Below are 27,966 nucleotides of genomic sequence, written 5' to 3'. Positions count from 1 at the left end.
CATTCTGGGGTGATCCAGTCTGAATGCTACCTAGACACAGACCACAGCTCTGGACTACAGAGAAGGATCCTGAGTTGGAAGTGGGTTTTAGGGTCTATAAACCAATAACCCCAGAAAGGGGTTAATGGACTGCGTTGGGCGTACAACTGCTTAAGCTGTCAATCAAATTCAGTAAGGATAGGGTTACGGTCGAGGACTAAGGACTCAAATGAAAAGTAGCTTCAATCCAGGGCTGCTCAAACTCCAGAAAATGCACCCCTCCCTCAGGGCTGGAGGAACCTGAATAGCTAGGGCCTGAGACAGCCAAACTGAGAGGAAATTTGATTGCTGATAGGAAACACAGGGCAAGTGAGTCAAGTGCTTTTGAAGAGCCCCTGGAGAGATGAACTTCTGGGGGGTTGGATTTTTTTTGATTATTTCTCATGCCTTAGACAGCTGTGTGCTATTTAGGGATGGCCCAGTTTATGAAATAGTTTGCACATCACCTCCATATTGGTGAACATAACAAAATTCATGTGGCGGAGGTGGGGCCGAGGGGTTCGGAGTGTGGAGGGAGCTCAGGGCTGGGGCAGAGGGTTAGGGCGTGGGGGGTCAGGACTCCAGCTGGGGGTGTGGGCTCTGGCGTGGGGCCAGGGAGGAGGAGTTTGGGGTGTAGGCTACCCCAGGGCTACAGCGGGGAGAGAGGACTACCCCCCTGGCCGCAGCACGTCCAGGAGTGGGCTGGGGCTGGCAGGGAGAGGCGCCTCTCCCTGCTACAGCAGATCCAGGGCTGGGGGAGAGGCATCTCTCCCCTGCGCAGCGCTTAATAGGCTGCTGCGCAACTGCGCAGCTTAGAGGGAACTTAGACATAGGTGATGAATTAGACATTTTTTTGGCTCCTCTCTCTCTTGTGGAGCCAGAGCAAAAAAACCTGGAATCATAGAAACGTAGGACTGGAAGGCACCTCAATAGATCATCTAGTCTAGTCCCCTGCACTGAGGAGTGACTAAGTATTTTCTAGACCATTCCTAACAGGTGTTTGTCTAACCTATTCTTAAAAATCTCTAATGACAATGATTTCTCAACCTCCCTAGGTAAACTGTTTCAGTGCTTAACTACCCTGACAGTTAGGAAGTATTTCCTAATGTCTAACCAAAATTTCTTTTGCTGCAATTTAAGACCATTTCTTATCCTGTCCTCAGTGGTTAAGGAGAACAATTTATCACCCTTCTCTTTATAAAAACCTTTTACATACTTGAAAACTATCATCATGTCCCCACTCAGTCTTCTCTTCTCCAGACTAAACAAACCCAATATTTTCAATTTTTCCTTGTAGGTCATGTTTTCTAGACCTTTAGTCATTTTTGTTGCTCTCCTGTGGACTTTCTCCAATCTGTCCTGAAGTGTGTTACCCAGAACAGGACACAGTACTCCATTTAAAGCCTTATCAGTGCTGAGTAGAGCAGAAGAATTACTTTGTGTCTCGCTTACAACACTCCTGCTAATATAGCCTAAAATGATGTTTGCTTTTAGTTTTTTTTTTTTTTTTTGCAACAGCATTACATTGTTGACTCATATTTAGTTTGTGATTCACAGTAACCCCCGGATCCTTTTCTAAAGTCCTCCTTCCCATTTGTGCAACTGATTATTCCTTCCTAAGTACAATACTCTGCATTTGTTATTAAATTTCATCCTAATTCAGACCATTTCTTCAGTTTGTTAAGTTCATTTTGAATTCTACTCCTGTCCTTCAAAGCACTTGCAACCCTCCCAGTTTAGTATCATCAGTGAACTTTATCTCTATGTCATTATCCAAATCATTATGAAGATACCGAATAGAACCGGACCCATGACAGAGCCCTGCGGTACCCCACTCACTATGCTCTTCTAGCTCGATAGTCAACCACTGACAACTACTTTCCAACCAGTTGTGCACTCATCTTATAGTATGTTCATCAAGGCTGTATTTCTCTAGATTGTTTATGAGAAGGTAAGACAATAACAAAAGCCTCACTAAAGTTGAGATATTACATCTACTACTTCCTCCTCAACAACAAAGCTTGTTACCCTGTCAAAGGAGGATATTAGGTTGGTTTGACATGATTTGTTCTTGTCAAATCCATGTTGACTGTTACTTACTACCTTATTTTCTTCTAGGTGCTTATAAAAAGATTGTTTGATTATCTGCTACATTATCTTTCTGTATACCGAACTTAAGCTGCCTGGTCTATAATTTCCTGGGTTGTCCTTATTCCCCTTTTTATAGGTAGATACTATATTTGTCCCTTATCCAGTCTGCTGGGATCTCTCCTGTCTTCCAGGAGTTCTCAAAAATAATCACTAATGGCTCAGAGATCTCTTGAACCAGTTCCATAAGTATTCTAGGATATATTTCATCAGGCCTTGTCAGCTTGAAGACATCTAACTTATCTAAGGGCAGGTCTACACTAGAAGTGCTACATTTGCGCAACTGCAGCAGGTCTAGTGAAGACGCTCTATGCGGATGGGAGAGCACTCTCCTGTTGGTATAATTACTCTGCCTCCACGAGAGGCGGAAGCTTTGTCAGCGGGAGAGCGTCTCCCGGCAATATAGCGCCAGTATGGACAGCACTTAGGTCTCTGTAACTCACATTGCTCAGGGGGGTGGCTTTTTTCACATCCCTGAGCAAAGTAAATTAGATTGATTTAAGCAGTAGTGTAGACTTCCCTAAATAATTCTTAATTTGTTCTTTTCCTGAGACCCTACCCCATTTACACTGATGTTCACTATGTCAGTTATCCTATCATTGCTAACGTTTTTGGCAAAAACTGAAACAAAAAAAAGCATTTAACACTTCAGCCACTGCTGTGTTTTCTGTTACTGTCTCTCTCTCCTCACTGAGTAATGGGCCCACCGTGTCCTGGGTCATCCTCTTGCTTCTTATATATTTGTGAAATATTTTCTTATTACCCTTTACACTCCTAACTAGTTTAATCTAATTTTTGCCTTGACATTTCTCATTTTGTTACTGCATGCTTGCATTGCTTTTTTGTACTTATCCTTCATAATTTGACCTAGTTTCCACTTTTTGTATGACTTTGAGTTTCAGTGTTGTTGATGATCTCCTGGTTAAGCCAGGGTGGTCTCTTGCCATAATTCTTATCTTTCCGATTCAGTGGGATAGTTTGCTCTTGTGCCCTTAATAGCGTCTCTTTAAAAAACTGCCAACTCTCCTGAACTCTTTTTTCCCCTTAGAATTGCTTCTCACGGGATCTTACCTACCAATGCCCTGAGTTTGCTAAAGCCTGCCTTCTTTAAGTCCACTGTCTGTATTCGGTTTTCCTTCCTATTACTCCTTAGAACATTGAACTCTACCATTTCATGATCATTTTCAGCCAAGCTGCCTTCCACTTTCAGATTTTCAACCAGATCCTGATTGTCATAAAGGTTCTTCAAAGTCTTTCCCTACGTTTTCCCTGCAAGTTTAAACCCCATTACATATTGTTCTATCCTTGCTGATTGGTCAAAAGTGTCCATTTGGTTTCTAAGCACATCAACTGCCAAGGCCCAAATGTAAAACTATTAACTTTAAATATCAGCTTTGTCATTTTAACCTGGAGCTATGGATTCTTATCAAACTTGTGATCACATTGTTTAATCTGCTCTCCTTTCAAACTGTCTTTATCAGAGCAGGTTATGGAAATTTCCATTAACCTTGGCACACTAGTTTTAACAAATGAATAAGAAATGTCCCCCCCCTTTACTATGTTCCAATACGTACAATTTAAATACACCTCCCACTTCAAAACTGGGGAATTTTGCAGTTTATCTCATGAGCCAAGTGACGCAAACGTCCCAATTAAGCAGTATTAATCACACAACCGACACTGGAGAAAATGAGTGAAGAATATTAGAAATAATTAGTATTCTCAACTTCCCCAGTGAAACCAGATATAAAAGCTCTGCTAGGCCGCTACAGAACAGCCCCCACTCAGCTTACAATATGGTCACAATGTAACTTCAGCCCTAAGGTAACATTCAAAGCTAGAATATTAAGAGGGGATTGATGTTAAACTTAGTTCTTCTTAGGGTATGCCTACACTATGAAATTAGGTCAATTTTATAGAAGTCGATTTTTAGAAATTGATTTTATACAGTCAATTGCATATGTCCACACTAAGCGCATTAAGTCGCAGAGTGCGTCTTCACTACCGTGGCTAGCATCGACTTACGGAGCGGTGCACTGTGGGTAGCTATCGCACTGTTCCTGCAGTCTCCGCTGCTCACTGGAATTCTGGGTTAAGCTTCCAATGCCTGATGGGGCAAAAACATTGTTGCGGGTGGTTTTGGGTACGTCATCAGTCACCCCTCCCTCCGTGAAAGCAACGGCAGACAATCGTTTCAAGCCTTTTTTCCGTGCAGACGCCATACCACAGCAAGCATGGAGCCCGCTCAGCTCAGCTCACCATCACCACTGCTGTTGTGTCCTGGGTGCTGCTGTCAGCAGACGATGCAGTACGACTGCTAACTGTCATCATCCACTGCTTCCGCTGCAACTCTGCTCTTCTGCTCTTGTAAATGAGCTCAGTCTCAATAGCAAATTTCTCCATGTTGTCGTCATCCACCGCTTCTGCTGCAACTCTGCTCTCCTGGTGCCATGAATCCACCTCGCAGGTCCTCTCATCATTCTGTATAAATATCTATTCTTGTGGCATCCGTCATCCACCACTTCCGCTGCAACTCTGCTCTCCTGCAGACGCAAGCACGGCAAGCATGGAGCCCGCTCAGCTCACTGCTGCTGTTGTGAGCATTGTAAACATCTTGCACATTATCCTGAAGTATATGCAGAACCGGGCTAAGAGACGCCAGCATGAGGACAATTTTGATGAGGACATAGACAAAGACGTTCCTGAAAGCACGGGCTGTGACAACTGGGACATCATGGTGGCAGTGGGGCGAGCTGATACAGTGGAATGCCGATTCTGGGCCCAGCAAACAAGCACAGACTGGTGGGACCACATAGTGTTGCAGGTATGGGATGATTCATAGTGGCTGTGAAACTTTCGCATGCGTAAGGCCACTTTCCTGGAACTCCGTGAGTTGCTTTCCCCCGCCCTGAAGCGCAGGAATACCAAGATGAGAGCTGCCCTGATAGTTGAGAAGCGAGTGGCGATAACCCTGTGGAAGCTTGCTATCCCTGACTGCTACCGGTCAGTTGAGAATCAATTGGGAGTGGGCAAATCTACTGTGGGGGCTGCTGTGATCCTAGCAGCCAATGCAATCATTGACATTCTGTTACCAAGGGTAGTGACTCTGGGAAATGTGCAGGTCATAGTGGATGGCTTTGCTGCAATGGGTTTCCCTAACTTTGGTGGGATGATAGATGGAACTCATATCCCTATCTTGGCACCAGACCACCTTGCCAACCAGTACGTAAACCACAAGGGGTACTTCTCAATGCTGCTGCAAGCACCGGTGGATCACAAGGGACGTTTCACCGACATCAACGTGGGATGGCCGGGAAAGGTGCATGACGCTTGCATCTTTAGGAACTCTGGGCTGTTCGAGCAGCTGTGAGAAGGGACTTACTTCCCAGACCAGAAAATTACCATTGGGGATGTTGAAATGCCAATAGTTATCCTTGGGGACCCAGGCTACTCCTTGTTCCCATGGCTCACGAAACCGTACACAGCCAGCCTGGACAGTAGTAAGGAGCATAGAATCATAGAATACCAGAGTTGGAAGGGACCTCAGGAGGTCATCTAGTCCAACCCCCTGCTCAAAGCAGGACCAATCCCCAATTAAATCATCCCAGCCAGGGCTTTGTCAAGCCTGACCTTAACTTCTAAGGAAGGAGATTCTACCACCTCCCTAGGTAACGCATTCCAGTGTTTCACCACTCTCCTAGTGAAAAAGTTTTTCCTAATATCCAACCTAAACCTCCCCCACTGCAACTTGAGACCATTACTCCTTGTCCTGTCCTCTTCTACCACTGAGAATAGTCTAGAACCATCCTCTCTGGAACCACCTCTCAGGTAGTTGAAAGCAGCTATCAAATCCCCCCTCATTCTTCTCTTCTGCAGACTAAACAATCCCAGTTCCCTCAGCCTCTCCTCATAAGTCATGTGTTCCAGACCCCTAATAATTTTTGTTGCCCTTCGCTGGACTCTCTCCAATTTATCCACATCCTTCTTGTAGTGTGGGGCCCAAAGCTGGACACACTACTCCAGATGAGGCCTCACCAATGTCGAATAGAGGGGAATGATCACGTCCCTCGATCTGCTGGCAATGTCCCTACTTATACATCCCAAAATGCCATTGGCCCTCTTGGCAACAAGGGCACACTGCTGACTCATATCCAGCTTCTCGTCCACTGTCACCCCTAGGTCCTTTTCCGCAGAACTGCTGCCTAGCCATTCGGTCCCTAGTCTGTAGCTGTGCATTGGGTTCTTCCGTCCTAAGTGCAGGACTCTGCACTTATCCTTATTGAACCTAATCAGATTTCTTTTGGCCCAATCCTCCAATTTGTCTCGGTCCTTCTGTATCCTATCCCTCCCCTCCAGCGTATCTACCACTCCTCCCAGTTTAGTATCATCCGCAAATTTGCTGAGAGTGCAATCCACACCATCCTCCAGATCATTTATGAAGATATTGAACAAAACCGGCCCCAGGACCGACCCCTGGGGCACTCCACTTGACACCGGCTGCCAACTAGACATGGAGCCATTGATCACTACCCGTTGAGCCCGACAATCTAGCCAACTTTCTACCCACCTTATAGTGCATTCATCCAGCCCATACTTCTTTAACTTGCTGACAAGAATACTGTGGGAGACCGTGTCAAAAGCTTTGCTAAAGTCAAGAAACAATACATCCACTGCTTTCCCTTCATCCACAGAACCAGTAATCTCATCATAGAAGGCGATTAGATTAGTCAGGCATGACCTTCCCTTGGTGAATCCATGCTGATTGTTTCTGATCACTTTCCTCTCATGTAAGTGCTTCAGGATTGATTCTTTGAGGACCTACTCCATGATTTTTCCGGGGACTTGTGCACGTCCAGCTTTTCTAAATAGTCCCTAACCACCTCTTTCTCCACAGAGGGCTGGCCATCTATTCCCCATGTTGTAATGCCCAGCGCAGCAGTCTGGGAGCTGACCTTGTTAGTGAAGACAGAGACAAAAAAAGCATTGAGTACATTAGCTTTTTCCACAACCACTGTCACTAGGTTGCCTCACTCATTCAACTATAGGCTGAGCAAGTGCAGAATGGTGGTAGAATGTGCCTTTGGACATTTAAAAGCTCGCTGGAGCTGTCAGACTTCAGCGCAACCAACATTCCCATTATTATTGCTGCTTCCCATGTGTTCCATAATATCTGTGAGAGTAAAGGGGAGACGTTTATGGTGGGGTGGGAGGTTGAGGCAAATCGCCTGGCATCCGATTTTGAGCAGCCAGACACCAGGGCGATTAGAAGAGCACAGCAAGGCGTGCTGCAGATCAGAGAGGCTTTGAAAACCAGTTTCATGACTGACCAGGCTTCAGTGTGACAGTTGTGTGTATTTCTGCTTGATGCAAACCAACTCCCTTTGTTAATTTTAATTTCCTGTAAGCCAACCATCCTCCCTGCTTCGAAATAAAGTAACTATTGTTTTAAAACCATGCATTCATTCTTTATTAATTAAAAAAAAAGGGAGATAACTGACAAGGTAGCCTGGATGGGGTGGGGTGAGGGAGGAGGGAAGGATAAGGCCACATTGCTTATTGTAGCCACACTACAAATCGGACTGTTTGAATGACAGCCTTCTGTTGCTTGGGCCATCCTCTGGAGTGGAGTGGCTGGGCACCTGGAGCCTCCCCCCACCACGTTCTTGGGCATCTGGGTGAGGAGAATATGGAACTTGGGGAGGAGGTCAGGCGGTTGTACAATGGATGTAGTGGGGGTCTGTGCTCTTGTTGACTTTCCTAAGCTGCACCGGATGCTTCATCATGTCCGTTGTTCCCCCATTAGCCTTAGCATTGCCTCCTGCCTCTGTTCTTCGCGCTCACTTAATGCTTTCCTAGCCTCTATCACTGAATGCCTCCATGCATTCAGCTGTGCCCTATCAGTGCAGAAGGACTGCATAAGCTCGGAAAAGATGTCATCGCGAGTGCGTTTTTTTCACCTTCTAATCTGCGATAACTTCAGGGGTGGAGATGATAGGGGGAGCCTAGAAACAGTTGTACCTGGGGGGAGGTAAAAAGGGAGAGTAAAATTTAAGATGATTCATTTCTGAGAACAAAAGGGAGACTCTTTCACAGTGAATCAAGCAATTCGCAGCAGACAGCACATGTGCTTTACGTACAAGGTCGCATTTTGCCTTTTATATTGAGCGCCTGCTGATATGGTGACATCACAAACAGCTGGGCAACAGAAAAGTTTCCATGCAGCCACGGTAAGTCAAAGGGTACGCGGGGTTGGCTTCTTACACATAACAGGTGGGAATGGTTTCAAACTGCAGTGCCATCCTTTCCCGTAGCAAGCAATGGGTTGGGTTTCACATTTAAAAGAAGGGGCTGCGGTTTTCGGGCAGATGTGCAGCACACACCTACCCGCACCCCACCGCTTGGCTATTCTCCGGGATGATCCCTTTTAACCAAGCGCAAATAGCCCAGCCTGAACGGGGTCCTTTTATTGTTCCCTTACAAAAATTCCCCTATTTCAGCCAGGTGACCATGAATGATATTCTCCTGACGCTAACACAGAAAGATATAGACCAAATGTTGCTTGAATGTGACCAAAACCCAGGACCATTCACTGCCATGCTTTGTGCTGCAATGATTCCAGAATATTTTCAGAGTACCTCCAGGAGAGCTTCATGGAGATGTCCCTGGAGGATTCCTGCTCCATTCCCAGACATGTGAACAGACTTTTCCAATAGCTGTACTGGCTGTGAATGCATCCCAATTCTTCAGGGCAAATCAAACGTTAAACACTATTGCTTTTAAACCCTGTACTGTAGTTACAAACGTGCACTCACCAGAGGTGCCTTCTCCAGCTTCAGGGTTGGGGATCCTGCCTTCGGAGGGCATTAGCTTCAGGGTGATGAAAAAGTCCTGGCTGCCAGGGAGAATGGATTCACTGCTTGCCTGCTGTGCATTCTCCTCCTCCTCTTCCTCATCCACAAAATCCTCCTCCCTGTTGCGTGAGACTCCCCCCTTGCAGGTGTCCACAGACAGTGGTGGGGTGGTGGTAGGGTCCCCTCCTATAATGGCATGCAGCAGATCATAGAAGCGGCACGTATGGGGCTCTGACCCAGAGCAACCGTTTGCCTCCTTTGTCTTTTGGTACGCTTGCCTCAGCTCCTTAACTTTCATGCGGCACTGCTGTGTCCCCCTGTTGTAGCCTCTCTCCAATATGCCCTGTAAGATTTTGGCAAATATATTTGCATTTCTTCTTTTTGATTGGAGTTCTGCCTGCACAGATGCTTCTCCCCATACAGCAATCAGATCCAGTGTCTCCCTTTTGGTCCATGCTGCAGCTTATTTGCAATTCTGGGGGGAGTGTATGGTCACCTGTGCTGCTGAGTTTGCCACGCTGACCAAACAGGAAATGAAATTCAAAAGTTCCCGGGGCTTTTCCTGTGTACCTGGCTAGTGCATCGGAATTCAAAGTGCTGTCCAGAGCGGTCACAACTGTCGATTTGCGTCCGCACTACCCCAAATTCGACCCAGCAAGGTCGATTTTCGTGCTTCTCCCCTTCCCGGGGAGAAGTACAGAAGTTGATTTTAAGAGCCCTTTAAATCGACGGAATGGGGTTGGTTGTATGGACGCATTCATTTTAAAATACACCTAACACAGCTAAATTCAGCCACACCCTGTAGTGTAGACTAGGCCTTAGTCTTCTAAATTTTATCTTGCATAAATTAATTCTCTTATATTTTCTAAATTCCCTGTAATAATTCCCATGTTAATTGTGTAAGTGACAGAAACGTCGTTTTCTCTCATCCTCATCCCTTGGAAGCATATTAAAGAAAGAGTGGAACATAGGGCCATCTAAAGGAAGAGTCCAGATGGATTTTTTTAAAACTTCTGAATGGTTTTTGCTCTACATTAATCCGTGTTTATTTATATATATATAAAAACACTGTAGTTGCAGGGTGAAGTCTTCAAAGTCAGAAAAGAAAAAAAGTTATATGCATACAGTCTAATGATATAATCACAAACTATTTCTATGGGACCCCTATCTCCTTCAGTGTACAATCTGGACAGGAATGATGGAGGAAGTTATAGCTCACTCATTAACAACATTGATAAGAATCAATTTAGTACCTTTTATAGCCTCTTCAAAAGAGCAAGGCTGTGCTGGGCTGGAGATTTCTTTCTTCACATTAATATTCAGAGTACCAGCTGTTGAGACAAAAGACATTGCTGAATGTCAGGTATGTTGAAAGCATTGTCACAAGAAATGGCAACTTACTTTACAGTAACTGTGGTTCTTCAAGAGGTTTTATCCATATATATTCCACTTTTGGTGTGCATGTTCCCAATGCACTTGAGTTCAGATTCTTTTGGCCACTGATGTCCATTGCAGGCCATACTGGCACTTTGCGTGTCTTACTGCCTCTAACTGAGGGCATAAAGGGCAGGCTACCCCAATCACCTCTCCATTCCTTCACCAATATAGAACCCATATCTCTTCTGTCTCCTTGGTAGCACGGAAAGAGGGCAGGTTGTGGAATAGATAAGGACAACACATCTCAAAGAGCCAAAGTTACTGTTCGGTAAATAATTGTTTCTTCTTTGAGTGCTTGTCCATATATATTCCACTATTGGAGACTCAATCAATAACCTAGATGACAAAGGAGGTGGGTGCGAAGAATCTACCTAAAAAAATTATTTCAAGAAAGCCCTACCAAAATGAGCCTCAGATCTTGACGCTTCCACTGTGTAGTTATGCTGGATAAACATATGCATCAAACACACACAGCTTCCCTACATGTCTCTCTAATTTTTCTCTACCCTATTCTGATTGTGCCTCACACTCCCCCTCACCATGTCTCTCTCTCTCTCTAAGACCAGGTGCCCTCTTTTAAAGGTCAGCTGGGGTGAATGGACCAGTCACAGGTGCACTGGCCCTGCTCTCACTTAAAGTGTCAAAGTCACCCTGTGACATACCCTCATAAGACTTTTAAAAAAAATGTAGCAACTGTATGGTGTGAAAAATGTGAAATACACATGAACTGATGAGCAGAAAGTTGAGATGCATCCAATGAAGTGAGCTGTAGCTCACAAAAGCTCATGCTCAAATAAATTGGTTAGTCTCTAAGGTGCCACAAGTACTCCTTTTCTTTTTGCGAATACAGACTAACACGGCTGTTACTCTGAAACCTGTCATACTAGGATCTGTCCATCTCTGAGATACCACATCTGGCTGGGGAGGCAACTGCACTGGAAGTTGGATGGAGATATTCTTCTGGTCTGAGGACCAGAATTGCCTCAGTGATGCCTGAACTACCGTGACTATTCTGGCTCAATCCTGCCTGAGCTTCACGAAAACTCTTGGGATCAACAGAATTGGAGGGTAAGCATACATCCGTTCCGGAGAGCAGGGGATCAGAAATGCATCAGACAGGTATGCCAGACTTGGTCCTCCTCTGGAGCAGAGCTTTTGACACTTTGTTTTCTTTGGTGGCAAAGAGGTCTACGACTGGATGACTCCACTTGATGAATGTCTTGGATTTTAGTGTCCTTCACTGACCATTCATGGTCACTTGCAAATAGTCTGCTGAGATCTGCCAGCATATTCTGTAATCCTGATAAGTATTTCTGTCAGACTCATACAGAAGTTCCACAGATGTACAGATTCATGACAAAGCATCTGCTCCCCTTTGTTTGCTTATATAAAACATTACTGAAGTGTTGTCTGTTAGGAATTGACTTATTCAGCCTTTTAGAACTCAGAGGAAAATCGTGTGTGCCTGATGAATGGCGCTTAGCTACAAGATATTTATGTGAAGCCACGCTTCCTGAGGAGTCCATATGCCCCATGTCTGAAGATTGTCGTAAGTGGACTTCCCATCCCAATGTGAAGGCATCTATCACCAATGTCTTTGATGGTAATTGTGGAGAGGACACTTGCAAACTTTGAGAGTCTTTCCACCAGCTTAATGACAAGAGGATTTCTGGGGGAACGTGCACTGACATATCCAAAACTGCTTGTCGGATATTCAGACTTCAACCACCCTTGTATGCAAAGGTGGTGAAGTCTGGCAGGCTCACCTATGTACACGTAGGAGGTTTTGTGTCCCAAAAGTCAGAAAAATTCTTACACTGGTTTTGCGATTAATTTGTAGGTGGGCGGATAGATCTACCATAGCTTGGAATCCTTGTTGGAACAAATGGGCCATTGCTGGAGTCCAAAACCACACCTATAACTTATCTTTTGAGTAGGAGTTCGTACTGACTTCTCTGATTACTTAGTCTCAGGAAGGCAAGGAGTTGCAAAGTCAGTTACCTGTTGATACGACTTTCTGCAAATGAGCCAGTCATGTAAACAGGGATGAATCTGAACTCCTTGTTTCTTGACGTAAGCTAGATATTTCATGAATACTCTCCATGCTGTCAATAGGCTGAATAGTAGCAGCCTGTATTGGTAGTGGGACTTCATTCATCATACATGTAGGAAGTGCTATTGGTAAATAAGCAACCTGAAGGTTGAGAGCTGCATACAAAGTTGCGTAGATCTAGGGTTGGAATAAATAAAGCCAGAACTACCATCCTGAACTTAAGCTTGCAAATGAAGGGGTTCAGTTGTCTCAGATCTAGAATAGGGCACCAGCCCATTTCTTTTGGGGAATCAAAGTCATGAAAGCAAAATCCCTTCCCCCTGTGTTTTAGAGGAAATTCTTCAACTTCTCTAAGATTGAGAAATGATTGTACCTCGCAATGTGACATGTTCGCATGAGGGGGTCCCTGAAAAGAATGGGGAAGGTGTGTGTGTGTGAGGTTAGGGAGGATCTGTAACTGAATGGAATAGCCTCCCTATAGGATTTCCAGGATCCAATCGTCCATAGCGATGATGCTCCAGAGCTAAATTCCCTCTAAGCTGCATGGCCGCGCAGCAGGCTATCAAGGGCTGCGCAGACAAGGAGAGGCGCCTCTCCCCCAGCCCCAGTGCTGCCAAGGCCAGAGAGAGGCGCATCTCCCCCGACACTGGGCTGCTGTGGTGAGAGAGGGCTGGGGGGAGTCTTCTCTCTCTGCCACAGCCCTGGGGCAGCCTGCACCCCAAACCCGCAATCCCTGGCCCCACCCCAGAGCCCTCACCTCCTACATCTCAACTCTCTGGCCCTGAGCCCCCTCCCAGAACCCAAACCCTTCATCCCCAGCCCTCACCCCCCATACTCCAAACCTCTGCCCCAGCCCTGAATCCCCTCCCACACTCTGAACCCGTGGTCCCCACCCCAGCCACGCACCACCTCCATATTGGTTCAGATAACAAAATTAATTCTGTACATGGATGTAAAATATTAGAGGGTACATTGCTCCAGACCACAAGAAAATGAAATATATGATTCCTAAAATGAAGGGAACAAACAGGAAAAGCCAACAGAATTTGTACGTTACTCCTGACCAAAAGTCAAATCTACTGCTTTAATGATGATGAATGCTGTAGCACAGACAATGTACTGCATGCAGATGACTTCCTCATGTGGAATTTTTCATGCTTTCCAAGTGATTCAGGTTGCCTAAATTGGATATAGAATGATTTCCTTTACTGTTGTTGAGGCTCATAGAGCTTCCACTTTGATGCAGCAGTATGGACTCCTAAAGAACTCAGCATGGCCAGAAAGTCCTTCAGACAGTGAGAAGTTTTGTCTATTTTCATACTGAAAGGTTCACATCCCTCAAATGGAAGAGCCTCAGTTTTAACTCTTTATGGGTCACTGATGACTGGAGTACATCTCCTAATAGCAACTGAGGTAGTCATGGATCTAAAAGCCATATCCACAGTACCAAGAGCTGCCTGGAGGAATATACACACCAAAAGTTGACCTTTGGCTATCAAGGACTTAAACTACTCTTATCTTGGGGAAGCTTGTCTGCAAATTTGAGTATGGAATCCCAATTCAAATAACCATACTTCATCAACAGGGCATGGTAATTGGTGATTCTCATCTGGGGACTGTACATAGGATACATTTTCCAGGCAAATATATCTAATTTCTTGGGTTCCTTGTCTCTTGGTGTTGCTTTCTCTTGATTTTGCCTCAACCTCTCATTCACTGCTGTAATAACCAATAACACTGGTGTGAAATGTCTATAAAATTGCTCAAAGCCCTGGGAAGGCACTTGAGCAACAATCTGTTCTTTTTGATGTTGGTGTCAAATAAGCAGGTATCTGCCAGAGCAATTTGGCTGGCTATAGAAGTCCCTTGTTGATGGGCATCGCAAGATGTCAGGATTGTGCATGATTTTTCCTGGACCACCTCAGCTGGAATTTCCAATGTGTCAGGCATTCTGCGCTGCAAGTCCTGGAATGTCTTGAAAGTCATCTGGGGTTGAGGTAGATGATGAAGATACCACAGACGGATGATGATGAGGATGAGAGGGGAGCCAGGATAGGGTAGTCCTCTACTTGTAACTCCTCATCAGAGCCTTGAGCAGACTGTTCAGCTGGCAGAGGAGCAGAACAGGCTGGGTGTAACCCCTGCCACCCCAAGAGATGATGGTAAAGGGGGTCTAGCCCTGGATTGGGATAGATGCAGACAATGGTGTTCTACAGTGATGTATCCCTCATGGAGTCCAATAGAACCAAGGATAGTGGTATGCACAAGGAGCAGATGGCTGGGGAGAAAAGGAGAGCTACCACGGAGTACTATCTTTCCTAGAAGAATAAGGAGTACTTTTGGCACTTTAGAGACTAACGAATTTATTTGAGCATAAGCTTTTGTGGGCTAAAACCCACTTCATCAGATGCATGCAGTGGAAAATACAGTAGGAAGACACACACACACACAGAACATGAAAAGATGGGGGTTGCCATACCAACTCTAACAAGACAAATCAATTAAGGTGGGCTATTATCAGCAGGAGAAAAAAAAAACTTTTGTAGTGATAATCAGGATGGCCCATTTCAAACAGTTGACAAGAAGGTGAGAGTAACAGTAGGGGGGAAAATTAGCATGGGGAAATAGTTTTTAGTTTGTGTAATGACCCATCCACTCCCAGTCTTTATTCAAGCCTAATTTGATGGTGTCCAGTTTGCAAATTAATTCCAGTTCTGCAGTTTCTCGTTGGAGTCTGTTTTTGAAGTTTTTTTGTTGAAAAATTGCCACTTTTAGGTCTGTAATTGAGTGTCCAGGGAGGCTGAAGTGTTCTCTGACTGGTTTTTGAACGTTCTAATTCTTGACGTCTGATTTGTGTCCATTTATTCTTTTGCACAGAGACTGTCCGGTTTGGCCAATGTACATGGCAGAGGGGCACTGTTGGCACAGTAATCTGGAAAGGTTGAGAGCCACTAGTCTAGGGTAATGAAACTCCCTCTTAGATGCATACTGACCGGAATACCTAGACTCCATGGCACACACTAGTGAAACCTCCCTTTTGCCACATCACTGTAGTGCTCATGGCATAGACATGTCTCAACACTAATTAGCAACTAACTGCTATGTACCTATCTTTTTACAGCCATGTACAAACAATGGGTAAACTGCACAGTGAGTGAAGAAGCTCAGACATCACACGGCTTCCTGGCACGGGAGAAGAAACTGCGGCAGCTGGAGTCACTGTGCCCTTTATGCCCTCAGTTGGAGGTAAGAGGACACACAGGGTGCAGATGCGGCCCCCAGGAAATACTGCTGGCCAAAAGAATACGAACTTCAGTGCACTAAACAAGGGTATATGGGCGTAAATTGCAGCAAAGGCAGTGTAGGTTGAACATTAGGAAAAATGTCCTAACTGTCAGGGTGGTTAAGCTCTGTAATAAATTACCTATGTAGATTATGGAATCTCTATCAGTTGAGATTTTTAAAAGCAGAGGTTAGATAAAACACCTGTCAGGGAGGGTCTAGACAATACTCAGTCCTTCCATGAGTGCAGTAGCCAGTCCTATGATTCTATGTGTACAGGCACTCAAAAAAGAACCCATACAAAATACACAACACACATTAGTTACATATTTCCAGGTCAAATAGGTCCTCATAAAATACATCAGTTTAACAATCATTCAGTAATTCACTTCTATCACTGGAGGCCAGAAAACAATCAGGATAAATTCAGGAGAAAAATGTTCACTTACATCTCCTGACAAGATTACATCTTCTAATACAGATACCAAAGTAAGTAAGTGAAAAATAAGGGAAAAAAGTCTTTGAGTCATGCAAATGCTCCTGGAACCCTCTCCCCCATAATAAAAACAGATGGTGTACCATGAATACCAGTATGATATTGGAAAACACATTTTACAACACACATATGAAATACAGTTTTTGTGGAGCTGAATACAGATATTCTATGAATGCACCATCTCTAAACAGAAGACTCTCTTTGGGTCACTGGGCCAAAGACCTGAACGCTAGGCTGTACCCCACAAGCTCATTATAAACTTTGTGTGACCATTAATATTTTACCAAAATTACTTTAGACATTCAATATAGGGAATAAACTTCTAGCTCTCTTCTCTCACAAGCAGATGATGTAAAGCTATCTGTCCATTCTACTGACAGCCATGTTGTATACAAGTAACCACAGGTAGACCATGCATTGGGATTTTCAAAAGGAGCCTAAGGGAGTCAAGTGTCAAACTCCCCTGAGTTTTATTTAGAGTATCTCAGCCTACGGACTACAAATAGCTGCACTGAAGGTTTTCACCATCGCAAAGCTTTTATGTCTTTTTAACAGGTTTACAGTATATAATCTCTCAGGCATTTGCAATTAATGTATAACTCCAATATCTAGCTGCCGCTTTCAACATTTCTCTAATCTTAATGTTTCAGGTAGACCATATTCATGAGAGTTCTCCTTGAATTCCTTTGCTCTGCAGAAATAGCAATGAGAGATATAGGACAACAAGACATCAGGTTCTTATTATATTCTCATTTTGGAGCATGGAGAATGACACACAAAAGTCCTTATGTATCAAGGTAAGAGTACATCCATAGTGTTGACCTGTTATTGAATCTATTACATCTTTCCTTGCCCCCACCCTGATAGACAGAAAACAGAAGATGAGACTCTCACAGCTGATCAAATATATATAGCACTAAAATGAAGAGCTGTAGGTTTACTATTTAAAATAATCATTAACTAGCATTTCAGAGGAATTTTGTGTCTAAAGACTATGTTACAAGCCTGGGAATACCAACAGACAAATGAGCCCCATATTCACTCCTTATGCAGGCACAATTTTCTGTGCACACACCTGTGTGAACCTGTTATGGTAGCAATTTTCTGTCCATTGCAAAATTTGTCCAAATGGAATTTGCACATTAAAATTCTACCACCAGCATGCAGTTATTACTGCACTGAGTACATGCAACATGTGGGAAGTGCAGTTGAAGCCTCACTGAAAAAGAGATCCAATATGTGTAAGTCTGGGAATGAGGCCAAGTTTATACTACCAGCCGGACTGGCGGGTAGTGATAGATCTTTCGGGGATCGATGTATCGCATCTAGTGTAGACACGATAAATCGATCCCCAATCGCTCTGCTGTTGACTCCGGAACTCCACCACGGCGAGAGGCGGAAGCGGAGTCAACGGGGGAGCAGTGATCCCGCGCCGCAAGGACGCGAAGTAGGTGATTCTAAGTCGATCTAAGATACGTCAACTTCAGCTACGCTATTCTCGTAGCTGAAGTTGTGTATCTTAGATTGATCTCCCCCTCCCTCCTAGTGTAGACGAGGCCTAAGATAAATTGTTACTATACCTCTCTAGAGGTACTTCCTTACAGTCACAGGCTCGTACAGTGGTGCTAACAGAGCCTGCACAACTCTTCCGTTCATCCTTTGTTTTATGCTGACTGTGCTTCTGCTCTATGTATTCAACTGCAGCTATGCAGAACTTTTCATTGCCCTTTTTGCCATTACATAGGAGATCCCCTTGCCTGACAGCTTGACCTCCCCGCATAAACAGAAGTAAATAAAATCACATCCCCTATGAGTACTATTAAGTTGCGTATCTTATCTCTGCAGTGTAAGAGTCTCACAATGTATCGGTCATATTAGTGAATTATGGGGCATCAGTCACATAAAACAAATTTACATCTTATTCCCAGCCTAAGATAGTCAATATAGTTTTCAAGTTAAAAATAAAAAAAGAATTAGCAGTGTACTTGTAAAGTTTCATTTTCATTTCTAAATTGAACAAGCAAGCTGGTTACTGTATTAGAGATTGTGGCATCAAAAAACAGAATATATTTGTATGATTTGCACCCTTGGATCTTTCTACACAGAATGCTTGGTGCTATTTATTTTGCTATATCTTCCACTGCAAACACCTGTACCTTCACTTGCCCTACAGCTTGGGTTCTTCCTTGTTTGAACTTATATAAACCTGAAATTGATACTACTATGTGAAAGCAGCAGCCTGTATCTGGCTGGGATTCCCTCGCTACATACCGTAACAAGGATGGAAGTTAACCCTTCAGACCTCATTTCTTGACAGAGCGGATTTTGCTAACAAGAGGCGCTCCCAGAATATTAACATTTCCGACGTTGATATAACAAGTAACCAGAGAAATGTTGATAACCTGCAATATCAAAGTTTACTGGGACTGAAGAAAAACATTTTGATAGTTGGTGAAATATTACACAGTCTACGAGAAAACAAAAGCCTTATATTTTATTTTAGAGCAGTGAGGAAACATTTGCTCCCTAATTCTTCCTCAAGCCCCTTTCCCTCTACGGTCACCTGTCCACCATGTGTAGTGTCTCCTCATCCTTTGCAAGCCTTTTCACCACAACTAATACAATTGCGATTTGACTTCATTCTGTGTTTAGCCTCCTGTTCAGAGATGAATTTTAGGACTCAGGATCCAGGGTGTAGACAGCTGAGCTAACTATTTGCTTTCATGACATCTCTAAGGGTGGCTCTTCCAGTACTCGAAAGTACACATCCCTGTCTTTATTGCAACCATGAGTGTTACTGTCCCTCCCTATATTAGGGTCTGGGGCACAGAAGAGTCCTCAGCTGAGGGAAGGAACCAGGAGCCTTTCAAAGTGCTTTGGCCAGTAGAGGAACTGTCATGCTGGTGACTCAAAACATTCTTCCTAGAATACCTTGAAATTTCAGAAGGTTGTTTAAGCACACATAGGTACCACTTTATCAAAGAAGAAATGTCATTGTAATGGTATATTATTGTTGAGCACGTATGTTTGTTGAAAAGCCTATTACCCAACTTCACACAGCTGCTACCCTTGTTAGCCCCTTTCTCTCTGCTTCAATATTCAGAAATTAAAATCAGAAAAGACCTTGCAGGCAATTTTGTCCATTCCCATCCCTCATTTCTTCACTTTACGTACATGTATCTGGAGTGTATGTAAATGACTGCACATCATGTGATCTTCCAGCATTGGTCACCACATATATCCCCACAGAAACAGAAGAGGTTATTTTCTGGTCATGATATGGTGGCACCGTCACAATAAGATGATTCTGTATTGCCGAGAGAGAGAGAGAGTTCATATTAGAAAGATTTCTTCATTATTTTAATTGCAATTTAAAAGGTAACTATTATCCATACAAAGAAAGCCAAATCAAATTAAAAAATGGACTAGCACAAACCCTAACAAATACATTCTAGTAAAACAAAACCTGTAAGAAGTGCGGAGTAGACTGGGGGAAGGTGGTGAAGCTGTGCTTCTTTTAAAAGAAATGGACAACCATGTTGAGCTGAAAAGGGCACTGGAATGTTCTGCCTATACAGAGCTTATTTGTAACATATAGTGTAAATGGGGAGGGCGGGGCGGGGGAGGGGGGAGAAGAGTGGGAAAGACATACACATACCCTTGAACTCCGGCCCTGCTTCAGCAAAGCACTTACGTATGTGCTTAACTTTAAAACATGTGCTTAAATACCACTGAAAGCAAAGAGAATTAAGTACATGTTTAAGTACTTTGTTGAATAGGGCCTCTGTACTCAATATGAGCAGAGAGGTTCAGGTTCCAGCATCTCAGGCAAAGAGAACCTGAGTACAAGAGTCCAGTACATCTCCTGAATTCAAGATATTTACTATTTCATATGTAGTGGCAAGTTATGTAAACACAGAAGATATGAAAAAGATAAAAGGACATCCACTTCGAAAGACAAGACAAGGGGCAGAAGAGTCAAAGGGCTGCTTAATTCTGTTCTGCAGAATTCACTTGTACTTTCCTCTAGTCCCTTTTATTCTGCAGCATTACAAGAGTTTTACGGTAATTTTTGCATGGAAGGTTTCAGTCATTTCTATCACCTACCCTTTAAAGATAATGTATTACGCATTGGGCTATGTGAATGCAGCAAAAAAGTCCCTGTAAATAAAGCCTCCCAATTCAGTTCCCTAGTATTTGAAATTCTTTTTATTCAAGGACATTTGAATGAGTATTTGCAAGAATGTTCACAGAAAGCAAAAGTGTCACAAATAAATATTCGCTGGAGTATTCACACCAGATGTGCTTTTGCAGCCATTTGGAAAAGCTCTTTTAATTCGCACAAAAAATTCAAACAATTACAGACAACAAAGAAATGTGTAAACATCTCAACTTATTTGCAAATAGTTCATGAACAAAAAAGTACTGCTGTTAAATACATAGGGTAGACCTATGTATTTAACATATGACATAGGTCAGACCTATGAATAGCAAACAGACATCAGCAGATGCAATCATGAACAATCCACAGAACAACTTTTGTTCCCAAACTATCTGTCCAACCATTAGAAATAAGAAACTGGTAAAAACTGTGTTTGTGGGCAATTTACCAACAGAAAAAAATGACCAGCTCCAGTCAGCACTGTTTGCAATATGAATTCAGCCTACAAGCCACCTAACTGTGTGCAAAGATTAAGTCAGTTACTGGGGAACGTGTCACTAAACAAGGAAAAATTTAGCCAGACACAAAGAGCACAGAGAAAATACAGTGCACTGATAACACAATAACTCCACAGGTGAAAGTCATGGGCAAAATTTTAGATCCTTCCTTTTAACTATGTTATATGTACTATAACCTTTTACCAACTATTACATAAGGATTCTCCTTCACTGGCTTAACTGTGAAGTTCCACTCTGAGAAGAGAGTATAGCAAAGTAGCACCATTTTACTCACATATAGGTTCCCTGTATTTTCTGCTTATTATTTGTGTGTTAACACAGAAAACCTGTTCTACGAGCTGTGCAAGTTATTTCTGTTCACCTTGCACAGCCAGCAAGAGCAGATTTCGAGTCATTACACATTTTCATGCATTGTTTACTAAGTTCCCCTTCTATTTAGTGTTTTATACCACATAGCCATCATTGTGGTATTTAAGTGTCCAATTACAAAACCAACTTACATTTATGCAAACCCACTAACAACAATGGGGTTGCTTTGGTGTCACTAAGGGCATAATTTGGTGGCTGTAACCTTTAGTCTCCTTATAACACACCATAAAGGAAGATATTCAGTTCCACTTTCAGATCCTAGATTAATTGCCAGTGCCACAAACTCGGAGGGGGGGGGAAAACCCACTTAATTTTACTTGCAAATGTAGCCTGATCTGGAGTCAATAAGAGAAATAACTTGCACGTTCACAATGCTATTTTCATTGTCAATTTTCAGACAAGAACTATACCTTAAACTCTGTTTTTGACATCAGTTTGTTTAAAATTTCAAAGACATCATTCCATAACATTTCTTTAGATTGCTAGGGATAATAAATAATATTCTTTCCTTCTAAAACCAGTTTAGAAATCCCCTACAGCCAAGTCTGAATAAAACAACACTTGCATTCTAAGTGGGTTTACACATCACACAGTGGGGCCTTCTGCAAATCACCCCTTAGCTTTCGCCTCAGTGAGCCTTTAGTTAGGTTTTTATATAGTAGCTTCTTCATTTATTCTATTTGAGGGTGTGTGTAGGGCTGTGTGCTTTATTGTAAAACTGAACACACCTAGAGCCATAGGTAGTCCCGTTTTACAGAAATGGAAATAGATTTTAAAAAGACTAGTAGGATAGGGAACCAAGTGAGGAATATAACATCCTTGGGAAAGGGATATGGAATACCTCGTAGAAATATCCTTGGAAAGCAACAATCCCAATGAGAGCTTTTTTTTTTTTTAAACACACACACTAGTTGGGGTGGAAAGGAACTCCCACCAAAGAAGAGATTCTCTATATCATGGAGCTTTGCCTTCTTGCGCTCTCTCTCTCTCTGGGCTTAGTATTTTCCCTTTCTAAGGGGGGCAGCTAAGTTAAACATGTTTCTGTACCTTCGTTAGGCTGTTTTTCAATCTTAAAACTGACTATCTGCCTTACTACTTGTGAGTTGGCCAAGATATAACCAGATGCTCAATTTTGACAGACAGATGCTTTCTTTGTTAAAAAATTATTACTCCATTAAGTGCAAAAAGCTATGTTAAGGGAATATTAAAGTTGGAAGACTACATGGACAAAAAAGTCAAGTAGTAAGTAAAATAAGTTATGTAAAATTATAGATTGTGCATGTGATAAACACATTGTTTTTCCTTAATTTTTTTTTCCCCCTCAAAGTTAGCTAAGTATTATTCTTTACTTGTAGTGCTGATTGAAAATGGAATTTCAGAGTAGAATATTTTTCTTAACATTATCAACACAAAACTATCATGCTTCCAGTATATAGTATGTGAAATCATACTAGACACAATTTCCTTAATTATATTCTTTGCATTGTATGTGTGAAGAGCAAGCCTTCCTGGTCTCTACTGGCCAAGACAATGAGAATAAAGCTAAGAATCAAGCTTTTGTCTTGAGTGATGATGCAGGAACATTTTCAGATATTTGTATTCAATGTATGAGTAAGTACCTGATGAAATAATTCCATGTCTATTTCAGCTTCTGCTTTCCAAGAGTTTTCATCTGATTGAAAGTAAAAAAATATATATATTATAACTTTTATTGCGCATTTATACAAAACTAAAATATTGTTTTGGTGTCTTCAATAGAGTTGCTATAGTATTTGATGCTTCATTAGCTCTTAAGAAGTGGAACAAAACCAAGTAGTAGGATTTTAAACCCAAACATGTCCTCCTTTCCTCCACCCAAGCCCCTGTATTTTTCACACTGACCAGAAATATTCTCTTGGAAGATCACTTTTGTTCCCTTAAGAAAGTTCTTGCCAATCAGAAAGACTTCCTCTTCCCCCTTCACTGAACAGCTGTGCAGACTTTTCTTGAGGATCTCTGGCACACCAGCTGGTTGAGCTACAATTGGAAAGACGAGCAGTTTAAAATAAAAGGAACACTAATACCTTTGACAAAAAGGTATTTTCTTTTACATAATTTCAAGCAAAGATCAAAATCATTCCAAAACCTCTGCCTGTACTTACACAACAAATAACAGAAGTTAGCATGAAACTTAGAAACTATTTGTTTCCAATATTTCATTTCACATGGTAAAACAGTTATGACCTGTAAATTCTCCATTTGGGTGATATGTACCCCAAAATCACTAACAAATTATGCACATCCCTTTTCTCATGAAGAGGTATGTCTATAACTCTCAGAGAGGAAATCATAGAATCACAGAAGCTTAGGGATGGAAGAGACCTCAGGAGGTCATCTAGTCCAATCTCCTGCTCAAAGCAGGAACAACCCCAACTAAATCATCCCAACCAGGGCTTTGTCAAGCTGGGCTTTAAAAACCTCTAAGGACGGAGATTCCACCACCTCCCTGGGTAACCCATTTCAGTGTTTCACCACCCTCCTAGTGAAATAGTTTTTCCTAAAATCCAAACTAGACCTCCCCCACTGCAACTTGAGACCATTGCTCCTTGTTCTGTCATCTGCTACCACTGAGAACAGCCTAGCTCCATCCTCTTTGAAGGCTGCTATCAAATCCCCCCTCACTCTTCTCTTCCGGAGACTAAACAAGCCCAGTTCCCTCAGCCTCTCCTCATGTGCCCCAACCCCCTAATCATTTTTGTTGCCCTCTGGGTGAAGAAGATTGCAAGGAATGGCACAAACTGAGATAGCTACAGTAATTAAGTGCAGGTTTCATGAGTGCAACCAGCGCAAACCATTAGTCTTACAGTAAAAGAGACAATATCAACTTATTTTTAATTGACTAGTTTTTAAAAATTCCACTTTCGGTTTAAAATTCCAGTATGGTCTGATTTAAATACAAACAAACATTAATATCTTTTGTAAGGCGCTTTCTGCTTCTCTAGTTATCAGCATCTCTTTAGCAAGAGAAAAACCGAGTAATTATCTGACCATATATGGAAGTATTTCATCTGATTATACAAAATGTGTCTCCAAATGCACAAAGTAAACAAATTGGAAAAAAATTGTGCTATTCTAGTCAACTATAGGAGTCTTAAGTAAAGTGAGTACAACTTTTTCCATGCAAAAATATTATTTTCAAGTTGTTAATGTCCCTTTAAGGTCATAACAGTTATCTAATGATCCACTAATATATAAGCATGTTATTCATTTGGACATAAAGCAAAACTATTGCTGAAGCTGATCATCTATTTGTAGTTTAGAAGCAGCAAAAAGATTTTGCATTGCCTGAACTACAAAGGAGTAATCAAACAATATTGTTTTGATCTATGCAAGCAGATCCACAAGCAAATCTAAAAATCTACAGGCACAACTCAGAGACAGCACAAAATAGCATGTTCAAGTCCAAAATAGCATGTTCAAGTTTTCTGTGACAAAGCTTACTAGTTCTGTGACACTGAAGCCATAGCAGATTTCAGTAAAACCTTACGACCTCCAGAGCTAAAACCTCATGACTTCCAGAGCTAAAAGTGTGAACTGCTAAAGCTTTGTAGCCAAGGGCTGCAACAACTCATATCCTCTGTGAATCAGCACAGAGGAGGACTCAAAAACACACTCACCAATGAGTTACAATTACACAGGCCCTCAGTTCTCTGTGAATCAGAAGCCACTGGCAACATATATTAATGTACATATTAAATTTTGTCCTTGCTGTGATTTATTTCTATATTCTCAGACCATTTATCAGATAGGATTGTACCCTCATTAAATAAAAAATGGAGCGTCACCCAGGGCAGTGAATGTGCCTACTTGCGCGTGCCTTCTATAGTGCCAAGGACACTGCTGGCGCGATGACAGATATACCAGCAGCTTCCAGCTACCCAGCCCTATACAACTGAAGGACAACATTTTTAAGCTTTATATTAAGAAATGAAAGAACATACAAGTGCAGTAAAAGGTACACTGCAAACAAGTCACATTGTTAACATACCAGAAGAACAGGTTTATAAGCAAAAAGTAACTCAATATAAGTTATATGCCACTATTAATCCTGTATGTTCATTAGTGCTACTTGGTAGGCTAAAGGCTAAGAGTAGCAGTGCTTCTGTTAAAGGGAAAGGGGAGAAAAACAGGAAAATGAAATTAGGTTACAGGCTTCATGCCAAAAACAAGGAAACGTTCTTCATACTGAGTTTGTTTTTTCCATGGCATATCTGACCAATTATTTTGATGCACTTGTTTATAATACTACAGGTAAGTCTACAAAAGTAATTTTACATTGTATGTATGTAACTAAATTCGCATACAACTAGGTAATGGTAGTCTTTAAATAGTTAATATATTGGCATTAATGTAACTAATCAAATCTTTCTCCCTTTTCCCTATATATTTTGTATAGTTAAGACAAAATTTTGTTTTCATACAACATTAAGTTTATTTGCCATTTAAGAGACCTGAAGTACTTAGGATCTCAGACCTCCAAACACAATAAAAAGTTGTGGAGAGAGAATGAAACAAAAAGAAAAAAGGCAAAAACTTATGAAGGCTCTTACTCTCCAGGGTCCCAAAGCTCCTTTCATGCTGGGATGAAGGGAAGAAGCTCCCCTGATCCTCTTGCTACCACCTCTGGTGGTGGCTCCCGGGAGGGAGGGAGAGGTTGCACAAGGAATGGAGAATAAAAGACATCCCGCCATTCTAGTACTGCCATCTCTGGGACTGACTCCATATGGGGTAAGAGCCTCTAACCTTCTGCTGCAACCTTTGGTTTTGTCTCCCATACTGTTCAGTTAAATACAAATATTCAGCCCACACATGTGTTTTCAATGCCAAACAGAGCATTCTAACATTCAGTGGTAAAAAATAATAATTTTCCATTGTCTTAATCAGAACTGAACTAACTTCCAACCTGATGAACTGCTATAACTCTACAAAACTGTTTACCCACTTCTACTCCTCAAAGCTGGGCGGTGACAACTACATTTACAATATAACAATGATGTTAACAGCCTGTAGCAGAAAAGCTTATTTCATTTTGTGATCAGCTCAAGGCAATGCAGTAAAAAATGTTTCAACTTTCAAAACCAGCACGTGGCTTAATTACAAATCAGGAAATTATAACTGAAAAAGGATTTTAAAGACCCCACAATGTTCCAAGGAAATTTCAACTCTAGGTTTAACAAGATTTTTGTGTTGGTGGATTTTTTTTGTTTTGTTTTTTTAACACAGACTATTACAGCTGGATTAAATGAAGCACAAAGACGTTTATAGATGACTTTCCCTGAGGCGACAGTGAGTCACAGTGATTTAAATCATATTAAAACCCAGCTTCCTCCGATTACAATTTTTACTTTGCTACTTACTGCATAAAATCGGAGAGGAAGGTGTCTGGAGCGTTAAAGTTGAGCCATCTTTCCGAGTGAGGTTAACACGAAATACCAATCTGGCACGGGTGCTTTTTTTCTTGGAACCAGCAATCCCTATTCGAGCTTCAACATCTGCATTTCTCAACTTCAGTATTCCTACACAATCAACCCTAGCAACACATAACATTTGAGTTAATAACCCAGTAGGACTTCCAAAACTACAGCTATAAAACTGACCAGAACCTGGAGTTCAGTAGGTTTACCATCTCAATAGATCTATTCCGATTTGTTTACCATGCAACAGAGTCAGAATTTTCTAAATGCAGTTAAGAGTCCAAAGCAGTTCATGTGCCTTAACACATGACAGGGCACTGAAACGGCATCTCTAAGGGAGTTATATCACCCTAGCCTCAACTCATCCCTGCCTGCTTTGTCCAGGAGATGATGAAGCAAGGAAAAAAGTAGTGAGAAACTATGAAGACTGCAAACCTACAGAACTTCAATTTATTCCATATTAACTCTGCCAGCCACTCAATTTGACTCTGCAGATCCCCACCCCTCACTCTTGGGAGACTGAAAAGCTAGTTCTGAAGGAGTAATGCAAACTAGGGACATGAAGAGCTACTTTACCAAAATTCTACCTCCACTCTAAGCTTCTTTGTCAAGACAGTAATGCCTTGGCTGAAAGCATGAAGAAACTTCATGTACTCACATGGTTGACTTACGGCTACTGGAATCTGGTGTGAGCAAATGTGCAGTGCCTAATACAAAGGGGTCCTGGTCCATGACTATGGCCCCTAGCTGCTAGAAGAATACAAATAAATAATAAGTGGTGGATGCATGTATGCCCTTAGTAAAAAGGACCCTATACATACCGGCAAGAGCTGGTGCACCGTACTGGGGCAGCCCAGCTTCCCCAGGGGGCAATTTAAATTGTCTGGGGCTCCCAGCCCTCCATCCCCCCCATGGATCCCAATACAGGCACTGGGGAGGTGGAGGGCATGGGTGGTCATGGTAGTGCCCACAAATGACTGTACCAGGCTTGAGGGTCGGAACGAGGGTGCGATTGGGGAGATCCCGTTGGTGTAATGGTGGGCCACACTGTGAGGCCAGAGAAAGATAATCATCCTGATCACTGCCTGACTCCTTGCTGGAAAAGGGTGGTGCTGACCAGGGTTCTGGGGGTAAATGGCCCAGATTTACCTGTAGTGATACCTAGATGTGCTCGGTACC

At 42.5% G+C, this 27,966-nt stretch overlaps 1 protein-coding gene across 4 annotated transcripts in view; it reads right to left on the bottom strand.

The window, feature by feature from the left end:
* NFAT5 (nuclear factor of activated T cells 5) overlaps positions 1-27,966 on the bottom strand; it is a 150,540-nt gene that overhangs the window by 25,846 nt on the left and 96,728 nt on the right. For all 4 annotated transcript variants that reach the window (XR_013634503.1, XM_073308338.2, XM_073308337.2 and 1 more), the window contains exons 6-10: positions 26,731-26,903; positions 23,216-23,350; positions 22,954-23,006; positions 19,460-19,592; positions 10,271-10,348 (exon numbers count right to left, since the gene is read on the bottom strand). Coding sequence is in view for 3 of the 4 variants with exons in the window: in XM_073308338.2 (XP_073164439.1) it covers positions 10,271-10,348; positions 19,460-19,592; positions 22,954-23,006; positions 23,216-23,350; positions 26,731-26,903 (572 nt within the window). In the remaining variant the exon portion in view is untranslated. The remainder of the gene's footprint in view (positions 1-10,270; positions 10,349-19,459; positions 19,593-22,953; positions 23,007-23,215; positions 23,351-26,730; positions 26,904-27,966) is intronic.

Source organism: Lepidochelys kempii, chromosome 12, assembly GCF_965140285.1.
Source record: "Lepidochelys kempii isolate rLepKem1 chromosome 12, rLepKem1.hap1, whole genome shotgun sequence".
NCBI classification, from domain to species: domain Eukaryota; kingdom Metazoa; phylum Chordata; order Testudines; family Cheloniidae; genus Lepidochelys; species Lepidochelys kempii.
Note: the sequence above shows the minus strand (reverse complement) of the source record. Positions and strands in the feature narration are given on the sequence as shown.